This window comes from Salmo salar, chromosome ssa23 (assembly GCF_905237065.1).
Source record: "Salmo salar chromosome ssa23, Ssal_v3.1, whole genome shotgun sequence".
NCBI classification, from domain to species: domain Eukaryota; kingdom Metazoa; phylum Chordata; class Actinopteri; order Salmoniformes; family Salmonidae; genus Salmo; species Salmo salar.
The window spans coordinates 4,390,420-4,415,965 of record NC_059464.1 but is presented as its reverse complement, the minus strand read 5'-3'; the positions used below and the strand labels follow the sequence as shown (position 1 = coordinate 4,415,965).

Genomic DNA, 25,546 nt, shown 5'->3' with positions numbered 1-25,546 from the left:
GTCCAGAGCTTCCGGCGACAGTTCCCCGTCCAGAACCTACTGAGACGGCCTACAGCCCGGAACCTACTGAGACGGCCTACAGCCCGGAACCTACTGAGACGGCCTACAGCCCGCATGTAGGCGCGGTTCTCTGGACACTGTGCAGGATGTCAGGCTCCACTTCCCACACCACTGGCGTGATGATACAGGACGTCATAGAGGTGGAGACAGGGCGTCCACCTTCACGTTCTTTGAGCCTTGGAGTCAGGTGAAGAATAGAGCCCACATGGCCTGTCTCGGGTTTAGCCTCGTCGCTGCCCTGATTTATCTCCAGGTTGCGGTGGTCTCCATGGCCTCGGTCTCCACATAGGAGAGGGGATAGACGTGTCCTCTTGGGAGGCTGCGTCAGACCGCAGGTCAAGGGCACAGAGGAGGCAGGCATGTAGCCTGGGTCTTAGAGAAAACCCGGTGCAGATCCTGGTATTTCTCCGGTAACTCCACTTGAGGGTGTGGTCCGGACTTTACACCGTAGTGGTGTTGACAGACACCACAAGACACCACCCCTGACACTCCTGCGACAACCCAGCAGTCTCCCCTCTGACCAGGAAATAACAGGGTTATGCCAACTCAACCAGGGGAGACCTAAAACAACAGGGTGCGTGGGGGTGTTTATAATCAAAACGGTGATCTATTCTAAATTAGTGTCATGGGTCAGCAGAGAAACAGGAACAGTGATGTGATGTACGAGCTCTGCCCCTATTGGACGACTTTCCAGGACTCGAACTGGAATGGGTGACTGTAGGGGAACCAAAGGAATCCGTAATGCAGTGACCAGTGCACCATCTAAAAGATTCCCGGAAGCTCCGGAATCAGAGCTAACGGGAGTGAGGGGCTAGGGTATTCAGGAAATTTAAATGGGAAAACAAACTGGTTGAGTTGACAGAAAAGGAGGGGAGATCTTGCATCCTACCTGGGTTGGAGCAGGATAATTCCCTGACTTGTCACCTACTCGCCTATTAGTGGATAGAGGGCAGTTCGGGGAGATATTACCCCTTTCTCCTTTCTCCCTTTCTCCAATAGGAGCAGAGGCCCAGATTCCTCCTTTTCCTACGCTCTGCCTCGGGCAAACGTGCAGAGCCCACCTCCATCAGCTCTGGCCATGGAGCAGGTGTAACCATGGGCTCCGGATTCCGCGCAGGTCTTCGTCGGGACCGCATGAGGTTGTCCAAACGAATCGACATGCTGATGAGCTGGTCGAGTGACAGGTTGTCATCACGGCAGGCTAACTCCAGCTATGCCTCCTCCCGCAGTCCACTGCAGAACATGGTGGCCAGAGCCGCCTCGTTCCATCCGGTAGAGGCCGCGATGGTCCGGAACTCCAGAGCGAACTCCAAGGCAGTCCTAGCTCCCTGGCGTAGTCGGAGTAGGCGCGCACCCCACTCTCAGCCCTCCCGGAGACCGCCTCGGTATAGCGAGTGAGGTACAGGTTGCACAGGTCTTCCCTGTGGCTCAGTTAGTAGAGCATGGTGTTTGCAATGCCAGAATGGTGTGTGCAAAGCCAGGGTTGTGGGTTTGATTCCCACGGGGGGCCAGTACAACAACAAAAAAAATGCATGAAATGAAATTTATGAAATTTATGTATTCACTACTGTAAGTCGCTCTGGATAAGAGCGTCTGCTAAATGACTAAAATGTAAATGTAAATCCCTTGCATCTCGCTGGCGCGCCGTCAAAGCACTCTAGGAGGGACAAGGGTATGCCGCGGACTGGTTCAGATGAGATGGTAGCAGGTAGTGGTGGGGGGGCTGGTGCCGGAACCGGTGCTGGAGACTGGATGGACTGCACATTCCCCTCCAAACGCAGGGTGGTTGCCAGCACGCTGTCCATGGCGCTGCCAAGTCGGAAGAGACAGTCCTCTTGATGCTGGACTGTCTCTGCAATGTTTGACAGCTCAGTCTTTCCTGTTGTCTGCATTTAGTGGGCCCGAGTATTCTGTCACATTGTATAACGATTGGAGACAGACGCAGGAATACATAATAGGTTGTTTTATTTTCTCCACCCAAACAAAAGAGCAAGGTAAAACCTCTAAAAAAAACCTCTGTGCCTTTAAACAGCTTGGAAAATTCCAGAAAATGAAAATGGCTTTAGAAGCTTCTGATAGGCTAATTGACATCATTTGAGTCAGTTGGAGGTGTACCTGTGGATTTATTTCAAGGCTTACCTTCCAGCTCAGTGCCTCTTTGCTTGACATCATGGGAAAATCAAAAGAAATCAGCCAAGACCTCAGAAAAAAAATTGTAGACCTCCGCAAGTCTGGTTCATCCTTGGGAGCAATTTCCAAACGCCTGAAGGTACCACGTTCATATATACAAACAATAGTATGCAAGTATAAACACCATGGGATCACTCAGCCGTCATACCGCTCAGGAAGGAGACGCGTTCTGTCCCCTAGAGATGAACGTACTTTGGTGCGAAAAGTGCAAATTAATCCCGGAACAACAGCAAAGGACCTTGTGAAGATGCTGGAGGAAACAGGTACAAAAGTATTTATATCCACAGTAAAACGAGTCCTATTATCAACATAACCTGAAAGGCAGCTCAGCAAGGAAGAAGCCACTGCTCCAAAATCGCCATAAAAAAGCCAGACTATGGTTTGCAACTGCACATGGGGACAAAGATCGTACTTTTTGGAGAAATGTCCTCTGGTCCGATGAAACTAAAATAGAACTGTTTAGCCATAATGACCATCATTATGTTTGGAAGAAAAAGAGGGATGCTTGCAAGCCGAAGAACACCATCCAAACCGTGAAGCACGGGCGTGGCAGCATCATGTTGTGGGGGTGCTTTGCTGCAGGAGGGACTGGTGCACTTCACAAAATAGATGGCATCATGAGGGGAAATTATGTGGCTATATTGAAGAAACATCTCAAGACACCAGTCAGGAAGTTAAAGCTTGGTCGCAAATGGGTCTTGCAAATGGACAATGACCCCATGCATACTTCCGAAGTTGTGGCAAAATGGCTTAAGGACAACAAAGTCAAGGTATTGGAGTGGCCATCACAAAGCCCTGAACTCAATCCTATAGAAAATTTGTGGGCAGAACTGAAAAGCGTGTGTAAGCAAGGAGACCTACAAACCTGACTCAGTTACACCAGCTCTGTCAGGAGGAATGGGCCAAAATTCCCCCAACTTTTTGTGGGAAGCTTGCGGAAGGCTACCCAAAACGTTTGTCCCAAGTTAAACAATTTAAAGGCAATGCTACCAAATACTAATTGAGTGTATGTAAACTTTTGATCCACTGGGAATGTGATGAAAGAAATAAAAGCTGAAATAAATCATTCTCTCTACTATTATTCTGACATTTCACATTCTTAAAATAAAAGTGGTGATCCTAACTGACCTAAGACAGGGAATTGTTACGAGGATTAAATGTCAGGAATTGTGAAAAACTGAGTTTAAATGTATTTGGCTAAGGTGCATGTAAACTTCCGACTTCAACTGTATATACACAACCATTCAAATGTTTGGGGTCACTTAGAAATGTCCTTGTTTTTGTCCATTAAAATTACATCAAATTCATCAGAAATAAAATGTCGACATTGATAATGTTGTAAATGACTGTTGTAGCTGGAAACAGCTGATTTTCTATGGAATATCAACATAGGCGTACAGATGCCCATTATCAGCAACCATCACTCCTGTGTTCCAATGGCACGTTGTAATCCAAGTTTATCATTTTAAAAGGCTAATTGATCATTAGAAAAAACTTTTGCAATTATGTTAGCACAGCTGAAAACTGTTGTCCACGTTAAAGAAGTGTAATGCCCTGGCCATAGAGAGGGGTTTTTTGTTCTTTATTTTGGTTAGGCCAGGGTGTTACATTGGGTGGGCGTTCTATGTTCTGTTTCTATGTATTTGTATTTCTTTGTTTTGGGCCGTGTGTGGCTCCCAATCAGGCACAGCTGAAGTTTGTTGTTGTTGATTGGGAGTCACACATAAGTGCATGTTTTTCCGTTGGGGTTTTGTGGGTAATGTTTGTGGGTAATGTCGGTAATGTTTGTTAGTGTTTGCACCTGACAGGACTGTTGACTGTCGGTTTTCTCTTTTCTTGTTTTTGTATAGTGTTCACGTTGTTCAATTAAATATTAAATGATGAACACTAACTCCGCTGCACCTTGGTCTCTCTCCGACGACAGCCCTTACAAGAAGCAATAAAATGGCCTTCTTTAGACTAGTTGGGTATCTGGAGCATTAGCATTTGTCGGTTCAATTACAGGCTCAAAATGGCCAGAAGCAAAGTAATTTCTCCTGAAACTCGTCAGTCTATTCTTGTTCTGAGAAATGAAGGCTTGATGCTGCCATGCGAGGAATTGCCAAGAAACTGAAGATCTCGTACAACGCTGTGTACTACTCCCTTCACAGACAGCGCAAACTGGCTCTAACCAGAATATAAAGAGGTGTGGGAGACCCCGGTGCACAACTGGCAGCTTCATTAAATAATACCCGCAAAACACGAGTCTCAACGTCAACAGTGAAGAGACAACTCCGGGATGCCGGCCTTCTAGGCAGAGTTCCTCTGTCCAGTGTCTGTTCTTTTGCTCATGTTAATCTTTTCTTTTAATTGGCCAGTCTGAGATATGGCTTTTTCTTTGCAACTCTGCCTTGGTTATAGACACAGCTGTGACTATAACCAAGGGAATTCTCTTTGGAGGTAATATGTTCGGCATTTGATTGTGAGGTATTCTTGGTCGGGTGAACAAAAGGACTTGGGTTTCTCTATGTTATCACAATCACACCATGAGTAGTTAATCATGAAACATACACCCCTGCCATTGTTCTTCCCGGAGAGTTCTTTATTCTTGTCTGCGCAATGTACTGAGAACCCAGCTGGCTGTATGAACGGGGACAGTATATCACAAGAGATCCATGTTTCCGTGAAACAGAGCATGTTACAATCCCTGATGTCTCTCTGGAAGGAGATCCTCGCCCAGAGCTCATCTACTTTATTATCCAGAGACTGAACATTAGTGAGTAATCTACTCGGAAGTGGTGGATGGTGTGCACGCCTCCTGAGTCGGACTAGAAGTCCACTCCAAATACCTCTTCTCCACCGGCGTTGTTTTGGAGCAGCCTCTGGAATAAGTTCAATTGCCCTGGGGGGTACAAACAAAGGATCCAATTCAGGAATGTCATATTCCTGGTCATAATGCTGGTGAGTTACCGCCGCTCTTATATCCAAAAGTTATTTCCGGCTGTATGTAATAACACCAAAAAAAATCTGGGCTAATAATGTAACAAATAACACAGACAAAAAAAATACTGCAAAATTGCTTCGGAGCTAGAAGCAGAGCTTATGATGCTCTTAATTATCTATTATAGATGTGTTTTGATTTTGCTCAAAGCATTACAGAACTTCTACCAAGCCCTAAATAAGTTTATAACTCTCTCACCTAGACATGTCTGCATGGGATAACTGATTTCAGTCTTAACCAGAGTAAAAGCTACTGGTAGTCTTCTCAGTCTTCTCAGAAAAGATGAGAAAGATTTGGTCAGACGTTGCAGCCAGAGAGACATAACCCGTGGCCTTTCTCTCTCTCTCTCTCTCTCTCGCTCTCTCAGCCAGTCTCTCTGGAACACAGACTCAGCCACAGAACAGCAACTACACTAAAACTTTTTATATCTACTCTGCACAGCAGGCATGTTGACGCAAGGACGCTCTCTCGCTCTCTTCTGCATTCTCTCATATTTACAGTGGCAAAGCAAGTGGAATAGATCAACTAAAGTGAAATAAACAAATCAGAAATGAACAGTAAACATTATACTCACAAAAATGTAATTTCTCTCTTCATCCCACTGTCTCTCTCTCCCTTTACCTCAGAGTACAGTAGTTACATCTCTCTGCCCTAATGCATTCATCACGAGAAAATAATAAGATCTGCTGTATACCCAAAACAGTCATACACTATAAGTATGTGAACACCCCTTTCAAAGTAGTGGATTCGACTATTTCAGCCACACCCGTTGCTGACAGGTGTATACAATTGAGCACACAGCCATGCAATCTCCATAGACAAACATTGGCAGTAAAATGGCCTTACTGAAGAGCTCAGTGACTTTCAACATGGCACTGTCATAGGATGCCACCTTTCTAACAAGTCAGTTCATCACATTTCTGCCCTGCTAGAGCTGCTCGGTCAACTGTAAGTGCTGTTATAAGTGGAAACGTCTAGGAGCAACAATGGCTGAGCCGTGAGGTGATAGGCCACATAAGCTCACAGAACCGAGTGTAGAAGCACATAGCGCATAAAAATCATCTGTCCGCGGACTACCGAGTTCCAAACTACCTCTGGAAGCTACGGCAGCACAAGAACTGTTCGTCAGGAGCTTCATGAAATGGATCTCCATGGCTGAACAGCCGCACACAAGCCTAAGATAACCATGTGCAATGCCAAGCGTCGACTGGAGTGAGTAGTGTAAAGCTCGCCGCCATTGGAGTCTGGAGCAATGGAAACGCGTTTTCTGGAGTGATGAATGACTCTTCACCATCTGGCAGTCCGACGGTCGAATCTGGGTTTTGGCCGATACCAGGAGAACGCTACCCGCCCCAATACATAGTGCCAACTGCAAAGTGGAGGAGGATTAATGGTCTGTGGCTATTTTTCATGGTTCGGGCTAGGCTCCTTCATTCCAGTGAAGGGAAATGTTAATGCTACCCCATACAATGACATTCTAGAAGATTCTGTGCTACCAACTTTGTGGCAACAGTTTGGGGAAGGCCCTTCCGTGTTTCAGCATGACAAAGTCCACGCATAAATGGTTTGTTGAGATCTGTGTGGGAGAACTTGACTGGCCTGAACAGAGCCCTGACCTCAAACCCATCGAACACCTTTGGGATGAATTGGAGCGCCAACTGCGAGCCAGGCCAACATCAGTGCCCGACCTCACTAATGCTCTTGTAGCTGAATGGAAGCAAGTCCCCGCAGCAATGTTCCAATATCTAGTGGAAGGCCTTCCCAGAGGAGTGGAGGCTGTTATAGCAGCAATGGAGGGACCAACTCCATATTCATGCCCATGATTTTGGAATGAGATGTTTGATGAGCAGGTGTCCAAATACCCTTGGTCATTCATTGTAACTTTCCTCTGCAGAACAGAGTGGAATCAGTCTTCTTTCTGTACAACAGATTTTCTCCTTTTCCTTCAGAGGATTTATCTCTGTCGCTTATTTTCCAGACTATTGCCAGTTTTCAAATTTTCATGTTGTTAATTTCCTCTTTTTCCCTGTTTTCCAGAATACAGTCAGTTTGAAGCCAAAATCCATGATCTTCGGGAGCATATGATGAACAGTAGAATCAGCTCAGGCTCTGGCTCTCTACGGACCAGCCAGAAAAGAACGCTCTACGTCAGGTAATTACTACTCTATAACCCCTTTATAATTTCTTTGTCAGGTACAACTACTTGATACACCCTTATGACCATGTCTATGACTTCATCTGTTAATGTCCTTCTCTTCATCTGCACTGATCCAACAAGATGGCACTGCAGTGGAGAGCAGCGGTTTTACGGGCTCCTGACCAATTCTTATTTTTTGTGTGTTTTTTTTATGCTGATCTTAACGTTTTTTGTACAAAATGTCTCCGCCATCATTTCCTATGACCGAAAACAGCTTCTGGAAATCAGACAGCCTCGATCACTAACCTCAATTTGGATGGCAAGTTCTACTTCAAAGTGTTCGCAGCTCTGGATGTTCTGCATACTCCAGACCAGGCCCTAATCCCCAGGATTCAAAAGAGGAAGCAACGGCACAAAAGAGGCAGACAAGCCGGCATCCTGACAAGACTACGTTGGCGAGCAAATAAACCGACTCTACCCTCCATTCTGTTAGTGAACAAACTGGACGAGTTTCACGGCTGAACATCTCGCTTGCTTTTCGTCAGCCTGAGGGGGAAGTGTGTGTTTCTTTGTAAACAACAGCTGGTGCGCGATCTCTAATGTCACAGGAAGTCTCAAGTTTTTGCTCGCCTAAGTTAGAATACCTCATGATAAGTTGCGGATCATACTATTTACAAAGAGTTTTTTTTTTCATAGCTGTCTATTTACCACCACAAACCGATGGTGGCATTAAGACTGCACTCAACAAGCTGTATAGGGCCATTTGTAAAATGACACCCCCAGCACTTTCGTGGCTGGTGATTTTAATGCAGTGAAACTGAAATCCGTTTTACAAAAATTTTACCAGCACAACTAGAGGCGACAAAATTGTAGATCACCTTTACTCCACACACAGAAACGCATGCAAGGCTCTCCCTCGCCCTCCCTTTGGAAAATCTGGCCATAACTCTATCCTCCTGATTCCTGCTTACAAGCAAAAACGAAATACAGAAGTGGTCCAACACAAGTTTGTTCATTTGCACAATAGCTCTCGTTCACTTTCAGTGGGGAAATGTCCACACTCACTGAAAATGACATTCGGTAGCTACTAGCTATGCTTGGATAACTAGTTTGTTTGTTTTCGCTCATTAGCATTTAGCTAAGTGTCTATGAGATTTCTCTATTAGATTGTGCTAATTCTGTTAGCATTCTGGTTATAGAGGCCTAAGGGGGATTTCTTGCATTTTTAGCGCCCCCTTGTGTGCAATGCCGGTAATCCCGTACATCCCCGGATGAGAGAAGGATGGTACGATACTGCCCAAGCCTAATTACCAGGCAATATCCGCAGTGAGCTAAAGGCTAGAGCTGCCGCTTTCAAGGACCGGGACACTATTCTGGACACTTTAAAAATCCCTCTACGACCTCCGCCAGCCATCAAACAGGCAAAGCATCAATACCGGACTAAAATCGAATCCTACTATGCTGGCGCTGACAGTAATCGGATGTGGCAAGGCTTGCAAACTATCACAGATTACAAAGGGAAACTCAGCCATGAACTGCCTAAGCCTACCAGACAAGCTAAATTACTTCTATGCTCGCTTCAAGGCAAGCAACACTGAACCATGCAAGAGAGCACTAGCTGTTCCATATGACTGTGTGATCTCATTCTCCGTAGGCGATGTGAGTAAGACCTTAAAACAGGTTAACATTCACAAGGCCACAGTGCCAGAGGAATTACCAGATACGTACTCAGAGCATGCGCTGACCAGCTAGCAAGTGTCTTCACTGACATTTTAACCTCTCCCTGATCCAGTCTGTAATACCCATGTGTTTCAAGCAGACCGCCATAGTCCTTGTGCCCAAGAACGCCAAGGTAACCTTAAAATGTAATGTAAATGTAATGTAATGTAACCTGTCTAAATGACTATCATCCTGTAGCACTCACATCTGTAGTCATGAAATGCTTTGAAAGGCTGGTCATGGCTCAACAGCATCATCCCAAACACACTGGACCCACTCCAATTTGCATACCACCCCAACAGATCCACAGAAGACATAGTGCCCTCCAAGTTCATCACTAAGCAGGACCCTGGGACTAAACACCTCCCTCTGCAACTGGATCCTGGACTTCCAGACAAGCCGCCCCAAGGTGGTGAGCGTAGGCAACAACACATCCGCCATGCTGACCCTTAACACGGGGGCCCATCAGGGGTGCGTGCTTAGTCCCCTCCTGTACTCCCTGTTCACCCATGACTGCGTTGCCGCGCACAACTCCAAAACCATCATTAAGTTTGCTGACAACACGACGGTGGTAGGTGTGATCACCGACATAGATGAGACAGCCTTATAAGGAGGAGGTCAGTAACGTGCCAAGACAACAACCTCTCCCTCAACGTCAGCAAGACAAAGGACCTGATCGTGGACTACAGGAAATGGAGGGCCGAGCACGCCTCCATCCACATTGACGGGGCAGTAGTGGAGTGGATCAAGAGGTTCAAGTTCCTTGTTGTCTGCATCACTAAGGAATTAACCTATTGGGGCTAGGGGGCAGTATTTGCACGGCCGGATAAAAAACATACCCGATTTAAACTGGTTACTACTCTTGCCCAGAAACGAGAATATGCATATAATTAGTAGATTTGGATAGAAAACACTCTAAAGTTTCTAAAACTGTTTGAATGGTGTCTGTGAGTATAACAGAACGCATATGGCAGGCCAAAACCTGAGAAGATTCCATACAGGAAGTGCCCTGTCTGACAATTTGTTGTCCTTCTGTTGCATCTCTATCAAAAATACAGCATCTGTGCTGTAACGTGACATTTTCTAAGGCTCCCATTGGCTCTCTAAAGCCGCCAGAAAGTGGAATGGGGTGTCTGCTGTCTCTGGGCAAAGAACAGCAGCAGAAGTTGTAAGTGGTCAGCCTGGGGACAGTGAGACTGAGATGCGTGTTCACGAGACTACTCCATTTTTTTCTATCAGCCTTTGAATGAATACAACGTCGCCCGGTTGGAATATTATTGCTATTTTACGAGAAAAATCGCATAAAAATTGATTTTAAACAGCGTTTGACATGCTTCTAAGTACGGTAATGGAATATTTTGAATTTGTCACGAAATGCGCTCGCGCGTCAACCTTCGGATAGTGACCTGAACGCACAAACAAAATGGAGCTATTTGAATATAACTATGGATTATTTGGAACCAAAACTACATTTGTTGTTGAAGTAAAGTCCTGGGAGTGCATTCTGACAAAGAACAGCAAAGGTAATCCAATTTTTCTAATAGTAATTCTGAGTTTAGTGAGCCCCAAACTTGGTGCGTGTCAAAATAGCTAGCCGTGATGGCCGAGCTATGTACTCAGAATATTGCAAAATGTGCTTTCGCCGAAAAGCTATTTTAAAATCTGACACCGCAATTGCATAAAGGAGTTCTGTATCTATAATTCTTAAAATAATTGTTATGTATTTTGTCAACGTTTATCATGCTAGTTCTGAACATCACATGCTAATGTAAAAAGCTGGTTTTTGATATAAATATGAACTTGATTGAACAAAACATGCATGTATTGTATAACATAATGTCCTAGGAGTGTCATCTGATGAAGATCAAAGGTTCGTGCTGCATTTCGCTGTGGTTTAGTTTTTTGTGACATATATGCTTGCTTTGAAAATGGCTGTGTGATTATTTTTGGCAGGGTACTCTCCTGACATAATTTGATGTTTTGCTTTCGCTGTAAAGCCTTTTTGAAATCGGACAATGTGGTTAGATTAACGAGAGTCTTGTCTTTAAAATGGTGTAAAATAGTCATATGTTTGAGAAATTGAAGTTATAGCATTTTTGAGGTATTTGTATTTCGCGCTACTCGATTCCACTGGCTGTTGACTAGGGTGGGACGCAAGCGTCCCACCTTGCCCAGGGAGGTTAACATGGTCCACACACACACAGTCGTGAAGAAGGCACAACAATGCCTCTTCCCCCTCACGAGGCTGAAAAGATTTTGCATGGGCCCTCAGATCTTCAAAAAGTTATACAGCTGCACCATTAAGAGCATCTTGACTGGCTGCATCACCTCTTGGTATGGCAACTGCTTAGCATCCGACTGCAAGGCGCTACGGAGTGTAGTGTGAATGGCTCAGTACATCACTGGGGCCTAGCTCCCTGCCATCCAGGACCTATATACCAGGCAGTGTCAGAGGAAGGCCCAAAAGATTATCAAAGACTCCCGTCACCCAAATCATGGACTATTCTCTCTGCTACTGCACAGCAAGCAATACAGATGAACCAAGCCTGGAACCAACAGGACCCTGAACAGCTTCTACCCCCAAGCCAAAAGCCTGCTAAATGGCTAATAACTATATAGCTGCCGGACTATCTGCATTGCCCCTTTTTGCACTCTTGACTCATCACATAAGCTGCTGCTTATGTTTGTTATCTATCCTGTTGCCTAGTCACTTTACCCCTACCTATATGTACATATTGTATCTACTTCAATTACGTCATACCCGTACACATCGACTTCGTACTGGTACCGTCATGGTGTTCATGGTGTAGTGCAATGTTTTAGTTGGTGATGTGGTGATGTTGGTGATGTGGACACCAAGGAACTTGAAACTCTCGACCCGCTCCACTATAGCCCCGTCAATGTTAATGGGGGACCTGTTCAGCCCGCCTTTTCCTATAGTCCACGATCAGCACCTTTGTCTTGCTCACATTGAGGGAGAGGTTGTTGTCCTGACACCACACTGTCAGGTCTCTGACCTTCTCCCTATAGGCTGTCTCATCGTTGTCGGTGATTAGGCCTACCACTGTTGTGTCCACAGCAAACTTAATGGTGTTAGAGTCGTGTTTGGCCACACAGTCGTAGGTGAACAGGGAGTAGAGTAGGGGACTAAGTCCACACCCCTGAGGGGCCCCAGTGTTGAGGATCAGCGTAGTAGACGTGTTGTTGCCTACCATTACCACCTAGGGGCGGCCCGTCAGGACTCCAGGATCTTCGTGGGCACTATGGTGTTGAACGCTGAGCTGTAGTCAATGAACAGCATTTTCACAATCATCCTTTTGTCCAGGTGGAAAAGGGCAGTGTGGAGTGCGATTGAGATTGCGTCATCTGTGGATCAGCACTACAGCACCACACCTCTGCCCATGTATAAAGCTAAGTTATCGTTAGTCATTGTGTATTTATTTATCTCGTTATAATTGTTTCTATTATTTTTCTGTTTTTCTCTCTGCATTGTTGGGAAGGGCCTGTAAAGTAAGCATTTCACTGTTAGTCTACACCTGTTTACGAAGCATGTGACAAATAGCATTTGATTTGATATGAAGGAACTTGACAGGTGAAAAAGCAGACCCCTGATAGGCATGCACCATACTGCTTCCATCTGTCTCGTCAGATCAGTGAAGATGAAGTTACAGAGATGAGCAACTTTAGATCATATATATATATAAAATTGTATATAAAATTGTCTGGAGGCTGTTGTCTATACTCTCTGGGTACTTCGACCACCTCATTTACCTGCATGACGCTATCAATGCACTTTACCACCACTGTGGCTTTCAGTCCGAGGAGAATAGAAAAAGGAAACATTTATTGTCCACAAAATGACATAGTCAATATTCAACCCATATGGATGGAGCACAGGAGCACTGACCCTGAGATTGATTGAGTCTTCTCTCCATCTCTGTCTGTGTTGACGCAGGCACATAAACAACAATACACACGCACACACTCAGGCCTTTTCGCCACCATCTGAAATGATCGGATCTGCTGCACTGTTGATTAATGGCAGAGAACCTATTGTCCTTTAAGTTGACTGGAGCCCATATATGGCTGGCCTTCCTTCATTATTATGCAGACAGCATGATAATAGAGACTAGGTGTATCAGGGCTAGTTTGACTGGGCCATTCAGGCCTTATCTGCATCTGCCCAGCCTGCCTCCTGTACACAGCAGGCCCAGGAGAAGGGAGAATGTCACTGTTACATGCCCTACCCTGGTCCACAGGGAGAACAACGGTGTATAAGGACCAGAGATAGAGAATGACACCCAGATCTTTAACCTCATGTCACAATAAGACATTAAACCAGCTGTCACAAGACCTTTATCACACAGACTCAGGCAAAGCCATGTGTCTCCAAACACTGATTTTATATGAGTAGTAATTTTGGACAAGGAGTTAAAATATCATTGTGGAGTAAGCAGATCCAATCTGTTGTAACATTGTGTATTCTCGGTGTTATACAGTACATAACGAACAAAATTGTTTACAGCAAGAAGCCACACTGAATTTCTTCAACAATATGTACACAGCATACCACATTTTGTACCCTACCCTGTCTTTGCCAGTGGGCTCTGATGCAGTCTTAAGTTCTCTTGTGTGTTCAACAGTACTCGAACAGTTTCATCCTCCCCTGGGTGCAAGCCAGTGCACACTGATGCACTCCTCCTGCACTCTTGACCTCTCTGGAGCACATGTGTAGTCTTATTATTGGCCCTGAGAGTGCTGGAGGTTGACTCATTGACCCAGACCGTACTGTAGTGAAGACTTCCCAGTTTTCTCCCAACCTGAGGAGCTCCTGTCAATCAGACCCATATGACCTGCTCTACTGGAGGAGAGTTTAGGGGTTAGAGGTCAGGGACAATGAAGCGTCCTGGGACTACAGTATATACTGACTCCAGACTAGAGAAACTCTGATCTGACAGCAGTCGTTATACCTGCAGTACAAACATACACTCTGGAAATGTATTTGATTATATACAGTTGAATTCACCAGATACAGTAATCATTATTCCTATTTGCCAAAGAGAATGCACATCTATGAATCAGAATGTTGACGGTGTATTGTCGAGAATCTTGGTTTGGCCAAGGTTTGTTAGAAAACAGAGCAGTACCAAACAGGAGATCAGCAGACAGGGTGTGACATATTGAGGCTTAGTGAGGCCCCTGGGCAGTAGGCAGCAGGCTGAGAAGAACTGGAGAGGACAGATGAAGAGACTGGCCATGACATCAGAGCTGTGTTAGGCCACTATAACCTTTAGAAAAGAGGAAATGTCTTGTGCTTGCTGGAGAAGGGCATTGGAAGGGCAGTGTGTTGTGTCCAGTGTGTGTGAGTGTTGCGCTGCCCTTTGGGTTCCGAGCTGGTAGCACTTGATTTGAAGGTCTGCTTACAAAGACGATTGTGACATGTCTTTTCAGTGGTGTCAGTTTCACTCAATGCGATGGTTTTGGTATACATACACTCCATAAAATGCCTCTCTCACAGTATGATGGAGAAGGATATAGAGGGATATGTGGAGAAGGATGTAGTCCCAGTGGTTTGATTCCCAGTTTCCCTAACAGGATTAGTCTCTCTGCTGGTGGACCTTTGGAGATTGAAACTGGAACCAGTCCATAAAACCCTCCTTGCTTTGCATTGACAAATACTTCCAGCAACAGAATATATACTGCATTATGGAAATACAAGCTTGGCAGACTTATTTCCTTTACAGCCGTCTAGAACTGCATGCAGGAAGTCATAGCACAGACGGAAAACAGATGACATGCAAAGAATGGCTAGTATTCCACTGCTCAAACATCTACCCTGAGTTCTAAGTTATTGTGGGTTTTATTAACAACACCTCCCACTCCACATTAGAATAGCTCAATCAGTGATCCTTTTAGCTAGAACTATAGCTCAGGGGCTGTGGTACACTATAGTATCCCCTAGGGGGCAGCCCTAAATTATACTCAAGGGGCTGTGGGTCCCACAGGGCTCTACAAAGGCCAGGATTGTGCTGCCTTCCGTCTCATTACAGCAGAGGAGAAGTGGCTAGAAAACAGAACCCCACATTTGAATTAGCTGCTTTTAACCAGGATGTTTTAATGGCACTCTCTGGCTGGCTGCTGTACTACAATAAGATTTAGTCTTCTCTTTAAGAGCCTTAGCTGGAAACACTCACTGGAAGCCTGCCTGGGTGGGTGGTCAAGGTGGAGGACCTCATAGCAGATGGAGAAAAAATATTTACAAAATGTTATTGATTGTAAGAACACAATTTGAGAAAGGCTGTATAATCCTGGCTATTTTTGATCTGGAAGCTGGGGCTGTGTGTGTTGCTGTATGTACAGTTGAAGTCGGAAGTTTACATACACTTAGGTTGGAGTAATTAAAACTTGTTTTTCACCCACTCCACAAATGTCTTGTTAACAAACTATAGTTTTGGCAAGTCGGTTAGGACATCTACTTTGTGCATGACACAAGTAATTTTTCCAACAATTGTTTACAGACAGATTATTACATGTATAATTCACTGTATCACAATTCCAGTGGGTCAGAAGTTTATATACACTAAATTGACTGTGCATTTAAACAGCTTGGAAAATTCCAGAAAATAATGTCATGGCTTTAGAAGCTTCTGATAGGCTAATTGACATCATTTGAGTCAATTGGAGGTGTACCTGTGGATGTATTTCAATGCCTACCTTCGAGCTCAGTGCCTCTTTGCTTGACATCATGCGAAAATCAAAAGACATCAGCCAAGACCTCAGAAAAAAAATGGTAGACCTCCGCAAGTCTGGTTCATCCTTGGGAGCAATTTCCAAATGCCTGAAGGTACCACGTTCATCTGTACAAACAATAGTACGCAAGTATAAACACCATGGGACCACGCAGCCGTCATACTGCTCTGGAAGGAGACGCGTTCTGTCTCCTAGAGATGAATGTATTTTAGTTTGAAAAATGCAAATCAATCCCAGAACAACAGCAAAGGACCTTGTCAAGATGCTGGAAGAAACAGGTACAAAAGCATCTATATCCACAGTAAAACGAGTCCTATATTGACATAACCTGAAAGGCCGCTCAGCAAGGAAGAAGCCACTGCTCCAAAACCGCCATAAAAAAAAGCCAGACTACGGTTTGCAACTGCACATGGGGACAAAGATTGTACTTTTTGGAGAAATGTTCTCTGGTCTGATGAACCAAAAATATAACTGTTTGGCCATAATGACCATCGTTATGTTTGGAGGAAAAAGGGGGAGGCTTGCAAGCTGAAGAACATCATCCCAACCTTGAAGCACGGGCATGGCAGCGTCATGTTTTGGGGGTGCTTTGCTGCAGGAGGGACTGGTGCACTTCACAAAATAGATGGCTTCATGAGGAACGAAAATTATGTGGATATATTGAAGCAACATCTCAAGACATCAGTCAGCAAGTTAAAGCTTGGTCACAAATGGGTCTTCCAAATGAACAATGACCCCAAGCATAATTCCAAAATTGTGGCAAAATGGCTTAAGGACAACAAAGTCAAGGCATTGGGGTGGCCATCACAAAGCCCTGACCTCAATCCTATAGAAGATTTGTGGGCAAAACTGAAAAAGTGTGTGCGAACCTAACTCAGTTACACCAGCTCTGTCAGGAGGAATGGGCCAAAATTCACCCAACTTATTGTGGGAAGCTTGTGGAAGGCTACCCAAAACGTTTGACCCAAGTTAAACAATTTAAAGGCAATGCTACCAAATACTAATTGAGTATATGTAAACCTCTGACCCACCGGGAATGTGATGAAAGTAATAAAAGCTGAAATAAATCATTCTCTCTACTATTATTCTGACATTTCACATTCTTAAAATAAAGTGGTGATCCTAACTGACCTAAGACAGGGAACTTTTACTTGGATTAAATGTCAGGAATTGTGAAAAACTGAGTTTAAATGTATTTGGCTAAGGTGTATGTAAACTTCCGACTTCAACTTTACCTGTCTCAAGACATTTATTTCACACAGAGTGCAAGTTTTTGTGCTCAGTACAAAAATGGAAGAGGGGCCACCGCTCAAGAAGAGTAAAAGGTGTGACACACTTGAGAAATTCTTATTATCAGACGACAACTTCTTCAGGCTAGGGTCTATTTTTCTCCACTTCCTGTCTGACTGACGTGCCCAAAGTAAACTGCCTGTTGCTCAGGCCCAGAAGCCAGGATATACATATAATTGGTATCATTGGATGGAAAACACTTTGAAGTTTGTAGAAATGTTAAAATAATGTATGAGACTATAACACAATAGATACAGTGGGGGAAAAAAGTATTTGATCCCCTGCTGATTTTGTACGTTTGCCCACTGACAAAGAAAGGATCAGTCTATAATTATAATAGTAGGTTTATTTGAACAGTGAGAGACAGAATAACAACAAAAATATCCAGAAAAACACATGTCAAAAATGTTATAAATTGATTTGCATTTTTATGAGGAAAATAAGTATTTGACCCCCTCTCAATCAGAAAGATTTCCGGCTCCCAGGTGTCTTTTATATAGGTAACGAGCTGAGATTAGGAGCACACTCTTAAAGGGAGTGCTCCTAACCACAGCTTGTTACCTGTAAAAAAGACACCTGTCCACAGAAGCAATCAATCAATCAGATTCCAAGCTCTCCACCATGGCCAAGACCAAAGAGCACTCCAAGGATGTCAGGGACAGGATCGTAGACCTACACAAGGCTGGAATGGCCTACAAGACCATCGCCAAGCAGCTTGGTGAGAAGGTGACAACATTTGGTGCGATTATTCGCAAATGGAAGAAACACAAAAGAACTGTCAATATCCCTCGGCTTGGGGTTCCATGCAAGATCTCACCTCGTGGAGTTGCAATGATCATGAGAACGGTGAGGAATCAGCCCAGAACTACAAGGGAGGATCTTGTCAATAATCTCAAGGCAGCTGGGACCATAGTCACCAAGAAAACAATTGGTAACACACTATGCCGTGAAGGACTGAAATCCTGCAGCGCCCGCAAGGTCCCCCTGCTCAAGAATACATATACATGCACACCTGAAGTTTGCCAATGAATGACTCAGAGGACAACTGGTGAAAGTGTTGTGGTCAGATGAGACCAAAATGGAGCTCTTTGACATCAACTCAACTCGCCGTGTTTGGAGGAGGAGGAATGCTGCCTATGACCCCAAGAACACCATCTCCACCGTCAAACATGGAGGTGGAAACATTATGCTTTGGGGGTGTTTTTCTGCTAAGGGGACAGGACAACTTCACCGCATCAAAGGGACGATGGACGGGGCCATGTACCGTCAAATCTTGGGTGAGAACCTCCTTCCCTCAGCCAGGGCATTGAAAATGCTGGGTATTCCAGCATGACAATGACCCAAAACACACAGCCAAGGCAACAAAGGAGTGGCTCAAGAAGAAGCACATTAATGTCCTGGAGTGGCCTAGCCAGTCTCCAGACCTTAATCCCATAGAAAATCTGTGGATGGAGCTGAAGGTTCGAGTTGCCAAACGTCAGCCTTGAAACCTTAATGACTTTGAGAAGATCTGCAAAGAGGAGTAGGACAAAATCCCTCCTGAGATGTGTGCAAACCTGGTGGCCAACTACAAGAAACATCTGACCTCTGTGATTGCCAACAAGGGTTTTGCCACCAAGTACTAAGTCATGTTTTGCAGAGGGGTCAAATACTTATTTCCCTCATTAAAATGCAAATCATAACATTTTTGAGATGCGTTTTTCTGGATTTTTTGTTGTTATTCTGTCTCTCACTGTTCAAATAAACCTACTATTAAAATTATAGATTGATCATTTGTTTGTAAGTGGGCAAACGTACAAAATCAGCAGGGGATCAAATACTTTTTTCCCCCAGAAAATCCAAAGAATAACCAACCGGAATTCATTTTTTTTGAGAGCCCATGCTCTTACAATGGAAAGTATAGGGGCATTCTGAAATCTAGCTCTCAGGATGCATTTCCTATGGCTTCCACTAGATGTCAACCGTCTTTGTTCAAGGTTTCAGGCATGCTTCTTCCCAAACGAGGAAGAATTTTGAGTTTTAGTGCTGGGATACAGACTTGGAAATCAGTCTGTGCGTGTGCCACGAAGAGCACGCGCACCTGCTAATATCGTTTTGCTGTTGAACATACTTCTTTCCGTATGAAATATTATAGTTTAATTACATTTTAGGGTACCTGAGGATTATATAGAAATGTATTTTGACTTGTTTTAACAAAGTTTAGCTTAGCTTTTTGGATTCCTTTCTCTGCATGTTGAACGAGTGGATTACACAAATCGATGGCACTAACTAAACTGACTTTTTGGGATATAAATACGGAGGTTATCTAACAAAACGACACTACATGTTTTAGCTGGGACCCTTTGGATTGCAAATCAGAGAGATTTAAAAAAAGTGAATATTTAAATCTCTATTTGTGATTTTATGAAGCCCGTGCCGGTGGAAAAATATGTTGATGTGGGGCGCTGTCTTCAAACAATCGCATGGCATGCTTTCGCTGTAAAGCCTATTGTCAATCAGACAATGCAGTTAGATGAACAAGAATTGAAGTTTTTAACCGATATAAGACACTTGTATGTACCTAAATGTTTTATATCCATAATTTTTATGATTATTTATTTGAATTGCGCGCCCTCCAATTTCACCGGAAATTGACGTCAAGCCCTAAGTACATTAAAATTATGTAACATTGGCAGGCACATTACAGGTTACTGCTGCTCGTTGTTCTCAGTGCTTGATTATTTAATTTGTTTTTACCTGTCATGCGTATCTTTAATAAATACAAATATTATACCATAATTTAATTATGGCTGTTACTATAGGATTATTACAATAGAAAGCACTGTACAGTACAGTAAGTGTGATCGCTTCTGTTTTTCCTACAGTACCTAGAGTATGTGGACCTGTAGTAGACACTGTCTAATGTTTTTCCTCTTTTAGTATCCTAGTATTCCTATTTCACAGCTACTGCATATCTGTCCCAGTGCTGGAGTACAGCCCTGTTTTATTGATGAAGGAAAGGCATGGGGATGATGCAGCCTGGACGCTAGGGGATGGCTGTTACTTCAGCTCCAGTTCCTAAGCAGGCAGGCACACACACGCACACACACACACACACAGAGACACACACGTTCGTGCCCTACTCATCCTGGATCTCTGTGGGCTGATTTGTCTCAGGAAAGCCACGGTTGCTTAGTCAGAACACACACACACACACACACACACACAATGTAAAGGTTATGCAGTTGGAAAATCTCTCCTGAGCTGTCTTTAGTGTGCTGCATATGTTTATTATTGCATCTATTCAGATATGGATCACATATTCCATGCACACCTGCTCAGTATCTGAACTCATTCCATCCATATTTATCATACTTCTTCCATCTCTCCTAGACAAAAACAATAGCTACAGACTCTCTGACCAGGGCTTTTTGGACCTGTAAAACAATCTAATTTTTGCTAACTATAACAGCCGATTAATTAGCTTGCTGCCAGTTCTTAGCAAACTTATGGAAATGATTGTGTTTGACCAGATACAATGCTATTTCTCTGTGAATAATTTAACAACTGACTTTCATCATGCTTATAGTGAAGGACACTCAACATGTACTGCACTGACACAAATTACATGATTGGCTGAAAGAAATTGACAAGAAGATTGTGGAAGCTGTATTGTTAAATTTCATTTTTGTTAAATTTCAGTGCAGCCTTTGATATTATTGACCATACTTGTTATTTAAAAAAATGTGTTATGGCTTTATGTGGGAACTGCTTCAAGACTGTTGGTAAAGCATTATAGGTGACTACCACATGAAGCTGGTTGAGAAAATGTCAAGTGTGTGCAAAGCTGTCAAGGCAATTGGTGACTACTTTGAAGAATCTCAAATATAACATATATTTTGATTTGTTTTAACACTTTTTTGGTTACTAAATGATTCCATATGTGTTATTTCATAGTTTGGATGTCTTCACAATTATTCTGCAATGTAGAAAATAGTAAAAATAGTAAAAAATTAAGAAAAACCCTGGAATGAGGTGGTGTGTCTAAACATCTGACTGGTACTGTATATATACACACACACACATGTTTTTTAAATACAATATCATTTGAATTTCTATTTCATCTTTTCAATAATTTGAATGATTTTCTGTTTTTATCTCTTCAGTTTTTGTACTGAAGATAAAAAATATCCAATCATGATTTTTCTTTGGTGGTCTCTGGGTCGAAAAATTTAGCTAGCTCAGCCAACCATTGGCTAGGCCTTCAGAATTTTGGAGTGACCAATCATATTTTGACTTGCAATGGGTGGGACCTAGCCTGGGTACCAGTCACTTTAGCTAATCCACCCCCTGTACTCCATGTCATATGCCAAAGAGACAGACCTTTCTGCCCTATTCAAATATGAACATTATATCATTAATGAGTGAGGAGAACAGAGGATTTTATCCTGATTCGATCACCCTCACAGTTATCACAACAATTATGCAAATATTGGACTATACTTTTTTTCTCTGTAGAAGTGTTTTATGTTTGTCCAGATGAAACCAGTATTTAAAAAGTTGCGAGCTCATGTCTAAATTCTCAAACTAAATACATACTGCAATTCCAACCATAAAACATCTTAGCCTCAAAATGTCTTAGCCTCAAAATACAACAACTTGCCTAGCTAAATTGGAATTCTATTTTCGAGGCTCCACATGTTGTCGTGGAAAATATTAAGTTATTTCCAACAACCAATGAGCAACTCCGCCCTAAATCCAGTGCATATTGAACGTTGAGATTGCCAAAAGTCCAGTCTCTGTGGCAATGACAAGGAGTGGCAAGGAGTGGAATATTAGCTAAAGAGACTGGTACTCAGAATAAGTGGGGACCATAGCTTAGTGTGTGGCCTAGATGTCACTGACAAGTCTAGTTTTCCCATGCTTTTGTTGTAGTGCAGGGTTCCCCAACAATATTATCCACCCCCCCAAGCCCCTCAAATTAATTATGAATATTTGTTTCATTAAACTGTAATAATTTTTAAAAAATCAAGGACCCGAGATGCAATAACTCACAAATGCAATGTCCCAAGAAGGAAGTTACCCTACCTAAATAACTTCATGAGGAGAGAGAATGCAGGAGACAGTCAACTAATAAAGCAGGCAGCGGACCATTTTGTGGTGCTGAAATGTAAAGCTGCAACTGCAGTGCAATCAATAACAGGGGAACAGCGCCTGGTACTGAAAATATAGCTAACTTGTTATGCAAGTGTTCCACAGCAACAGATGGAGAAAACCTACACCAGTCGAGTAATTCATTTAACAATAATCTTCATTTTAATTTGACTTTACAAAACAACAAGAGGGCTTAATTGGAGTCTATTTCTTCTGATCCTAGGCCTATATAAAATAACTTAACTGGCTGAGGTAGGCTGAGGCTTTACAGCATATTTCACAATAACAAAAATATGGCCTAATAGAAGTCTGATTTTTTTTTTATTAGGCCTACTTACAGTTGCAACTGGCCAAAAATGTAGCATCCTACATAAAACAATCATTTAAAGAAAAAAAGGGGATGTCTGTGTCGGGATAGCCTGCTTCATTAACGACAAACAGAAACTACTGTCAGCTTGAGACCTAAATATCCATGGATAAGCACTCACAGTAATGTTAGTATTTACTAATTACAGTCATATAGGCCACTAAGTGACTTACTCAATGGGAAAAGTTTCATTTCCCCTCGGACACGATCTTGTGGATGTCGCGTGAGATGGGTGTGATTGATGCGCAGGCTGTCCTCGATTGAAAGCCGGTTCCTAGCGAGTCTATTGCGTTCATGGAGGAAAATGAGGACTTGCAGGTGTAAGTCGATCCAAACACTGTTAGCACATATAATGCAAGCTCCTTTATTGTGCTGTAGTCCTCTGAGGATTACACCCAAAACGCACACAAGGATTCGGCCCTCCTGAGCACATCCTTGATTTGGTTCGATGTCTGGAATTCAATCAGCTCAGATTAAATTGCAGTCTCATCCAGCGAGGGCATAATTTTCTCAGCAATGGAGGAGAATTCTCCACCTGGGCGGACTGTGAGAGGATCACGTACAAACGCAATGATATCCGTGGGCATGGTGTAGTCTTCAAATCTGGTGGAGAAGTTGTCCCTCAGCTACTTGATGAAATCTTCCATCACCTCTATGACAATGCTGCGGCTTGGTCCCTCTGCCTTTCATTACTTCAGTTTGCTGAAGTGCAGTAGCCTTCCAGATGGCAAGTCCAAATCGAACAACTCAAGCTTCCTCGTAATGGCCTCAAATTTTTCCACCATGTCCACGACTGTTTTCACTCTCTTTTAACTGGAGATTTAACCCGTTTAAGTGACTGAATATGTCAGCCAAAAAAAAGGCGTGTTTGTAGCTTGCAGTTAACTCTTCAATGTCTCTGCGTCGAGCCTGTCTGGGGCGGGAAGGCCACTTTGAAAGTTCCATTGTTAGACTTATAATGACGTCTGAGATTGAATCCCTCGCAAACAGCGACATTTTCATTGCAAATAAGACACACTGGCTTGACATTGGGAAAAGATGGTAAGGATGAAGGCATATTTCTCTGTACATTCATCCCTGAAACAGATTGTCTAGTTTGAGAAACAGACGCCTCACAAGTCTTCAACTGGCAGCTTCATTAAATAGTATGCACAAAACGCCAGTCTCAACGTCAACAGTGAAGAGGCGACTTCGGGAAGCTGGACTTCTAGGCAGAGTTGCAAAGAAAAAGCCATATCTCAGACTGACCCATTAAAAGAAAAGATTAAGATGGGCAAAAGAACACGGACACTGGACAGAGGAACTCTACCTAGAAGGCCAGCATCCCAGAGTTGCCTCTTCACTGTTGACTTTGAGACTGGTGTTTTGCAGGTACTATGTAATGAAGCTGCCGGTTGAGGACTTGTGAGGTGTCTGTTTCTCAAACTAGACACTCTAATGTACTTGTCCTCTTGCTCAGTTGTGCACCGGGGCCTCCCAGTCCTCTTTTTATTCTGCTTAGAGCCAGTTTGCGCTGTTCTGTGAAGGGAGTAGTACAAAACGTTATACGAGATCTTCAGTTTCTTGGCAATTTCTCGCATGGAATAGCCTTCATTTCTCAGAACAAGAATAGACTGACGAGTTTCCGAAGAAAGTACTTTGTTTCTGGACATTTTGAGCCTGTAATCGAACCCACAAATGCTGATGCTCCAGATACTCAAGTAGTCTAGAGAAGGCCAGTTTTATTGCTTCTTTAATCAGAACAGTTTTCAGCTGTGCTAACATAATTGCAAAAGGGTTTTCTAATGATCAATTAGCCTTTTAAAATTATAAACTTGGATTAGCTAACACAACGTGCCATTGGAACACAGGAGTGATGGTTGCTGATAATGGGCCTCTGTATGCCTATGTAAATATTCCATAAAAGAATCTGCCATTTCCAGCTACAATAGTCGTTTATAACATTAACAATGTCTACACTGTATTTCTGATCAATTTGATGTTATTTTAATGGACCAAAAATGTGCTTTTCTTTCAAACAAGGACATTTCTAAGTGACCCCAAACTTTTGAACGGTATTGTAGGTCTCCATAGCCTTGGTCTCAGGACCCGACAGAGCGTAGTCATCCCCGGGGTGGTGTGGTGCCTGGGAGAAGGTCGATCCCGCAGTCATAGGGTTGGTGCGGAGGAAGTGAAGTGGCCCAAGTCTTACTGAAACCTCCCAGACGTCCTGGTACTCCGCGGGAATGGCGGAGAGGTCCGGGGCAACTTCCGAGCCACCAGGAAGACGTCCCGGGGCAGGCTGCGCTGACTTCAGACAATGGGCGTGGCATAATGGGCTCCAACCCATAATGGAACCAGCAGTCTATGATGGGATTGTGTTGCTGGAGCCAAGAGAATCCCAATACCACGGGAACTTGAGATGTAATCAGCATAAATTGGATTGCCTCGCTGTGGTTCCCTGATACTCATAGGTTGATGAGAGTGGTATTGTGAGTGACTCGGCCTATAGAGCGCCCATCCAGCGCTCTAACGTCCATGGGAATGGAGAAGTGCTGAGTGGGGATGCCCAGCTACCGTCTAAAATACTCTCCTCAGAGTCGATGAGTACCCGGAGAGATTTCGACTGGTTCCCCTACATCAGGATGGCATGGAAAGGGGTGTGAGTAAGGGGAGAGGAAAAGTTCTCCATATGGCCTACCAGAATACTCACCCCTTCTTGATGAGCCTGGGTTTTTAATGGGCAGGTAGCTACAAAATGTCCCGTAGCTCCACAATATAGACAGTTCTGGGTGTGGAGTCGGCGTTAGCGCTCAGCCGGAGTCAATCTAGCCCTGCCCAGGTGCATGGACTCTGAAGGAGGCGAGTCGGCAGCTCTCAGTGATTCCCGAGAGAACTCTGGTGATGTCGGGTTCACTCGGACATGTAGACTTCCGGGGTC

The 25,546-nt window shown here is 43.7% G+C and overlaps 1 protein-coding gene across 3 annotated transcripts in view; it reads left to right on the top strand.

The window, feature by feature from the left end:
• LOC106583961 (discs large homolog 1-like protein) overlaps positions 1–25,546 on the top strand; it is a 223,627-nt gene that overhangs the window by 178,548 nt on the left and 19,533 nt on the right. For all 3 annotated transcript variants that reach the window (XM_014168679.2, XM_014168681.2, XM_014168685.2), the window contains one exon: positions 7,268–7,382. In XM_014168679.2, the coding sequence (XP_014024154.2) occupies positions 7,268–7,382 (115 nt within the window). The remainder of the gene's footprint in view (positions 1–7,267; positions 7,383–25,546) is intronic.